The following is a 744-nucleotide window of genomic DNA, read 5'->3' on the forward strand; positions in this document are numbered from 1 at the left end:
CCCCCCCAGGTGGGTGGGAGGTGGGGCTGGGGGCTGTGAGGGCGGGTCACAGTCACATGGTGGGCTCAGGGGGCTCCCAGGACTCTCCCGATTCCCTTCCCCTTGTTTTTCTGTCTTGGGGGGTTTCCCCTTCCCCAAATTCCCGCTGTGTATTCCAGGCCTGCCTCCCCCTGGCTCGTTCCCGCCGCCGGTGCCGCCGCCCGGGGCGCTGCCCCCCGGGATGCCCCCGGCCATGCCCCCCCCGCCGATGCCACCGGGTGCTGGAGCCCCTGGACCCCCCTCGGGGGCTGCCCCGGCAGGGGGGCACCCACCCCACCCACACCCCTTCCCACCCGGCGGGATGCACCACCCAGGTATGGATCCGGCCGGGAATGGGGCCGGGAATGGGGCTGGGAATGGGGCTGGGAGTGGGGCTGGGAGTGGGGATCAGCTTCTTCTGTTGTGGTGGGGGGTGAGGGGGGATTTCCAAAGGATTTGGGGAATTTAGGAAGTCGTGGCCATTCTGGGAGGCACCTGGGCAGGGAGAGGGGGGCTGGTTTCCTTGAGCTGGGAAGGTGTGGGATGCAGGGAGGGAGGGATGTGGGAAGGAAGGCTGGAACGTGGGAAGGAAGGGACATGGGAAGGAAGGCAGGGATGCAAGGAAGGAAGGCAGGGATGCAGGGAAGGAAGGCAGGAGTGCAGGGAAGGAAGGCAGGAGTGCAGGGAAGGAAGGCAGGGATGCAGGGAAGGAAGGCAGGGATGCAG

The 744-nt window shown here is 67.3% G+C and overlaps 1 protein-coding gene across 1 annotated transcript in view; it reads left to right on the top strand.

The window, feature by feature from the left end:
• The window catches only part of SF3B4 (splicing factor 3b subunit 4), a 23,081-nt gene that overhangs the window by 1,751 nt on the left and 20,586 nt on the right, over nt 1-744 (top strand). Inside the window, exon 4 of the mRNA XM_027702837.1 lies at nt 159-364. Coding sequence (XP_027558638.1) covers nt 159-364 — 206 coding nt within the window. The remainder of the gene's footprint in view (nt 1-158; nt 365-744) is intronic.

Source organism: Neopelma chrysocephalum, unplaced genomic scaffold (genome assembly GCF_003984885.1).
Source record: "Neopelma chrysocephalum unplaced genomic scaffold, ASM398488v2 Primary Assembly neopelma1_197, whole genome shotgun sequence".
In the NCBI taxonomy this organism is placed as follows: Eukaryota; Metazoa; Chordata; class Aves; order Passeriformes; family Pipridae; genus Neopelma; species Neopelma chrysocephalum.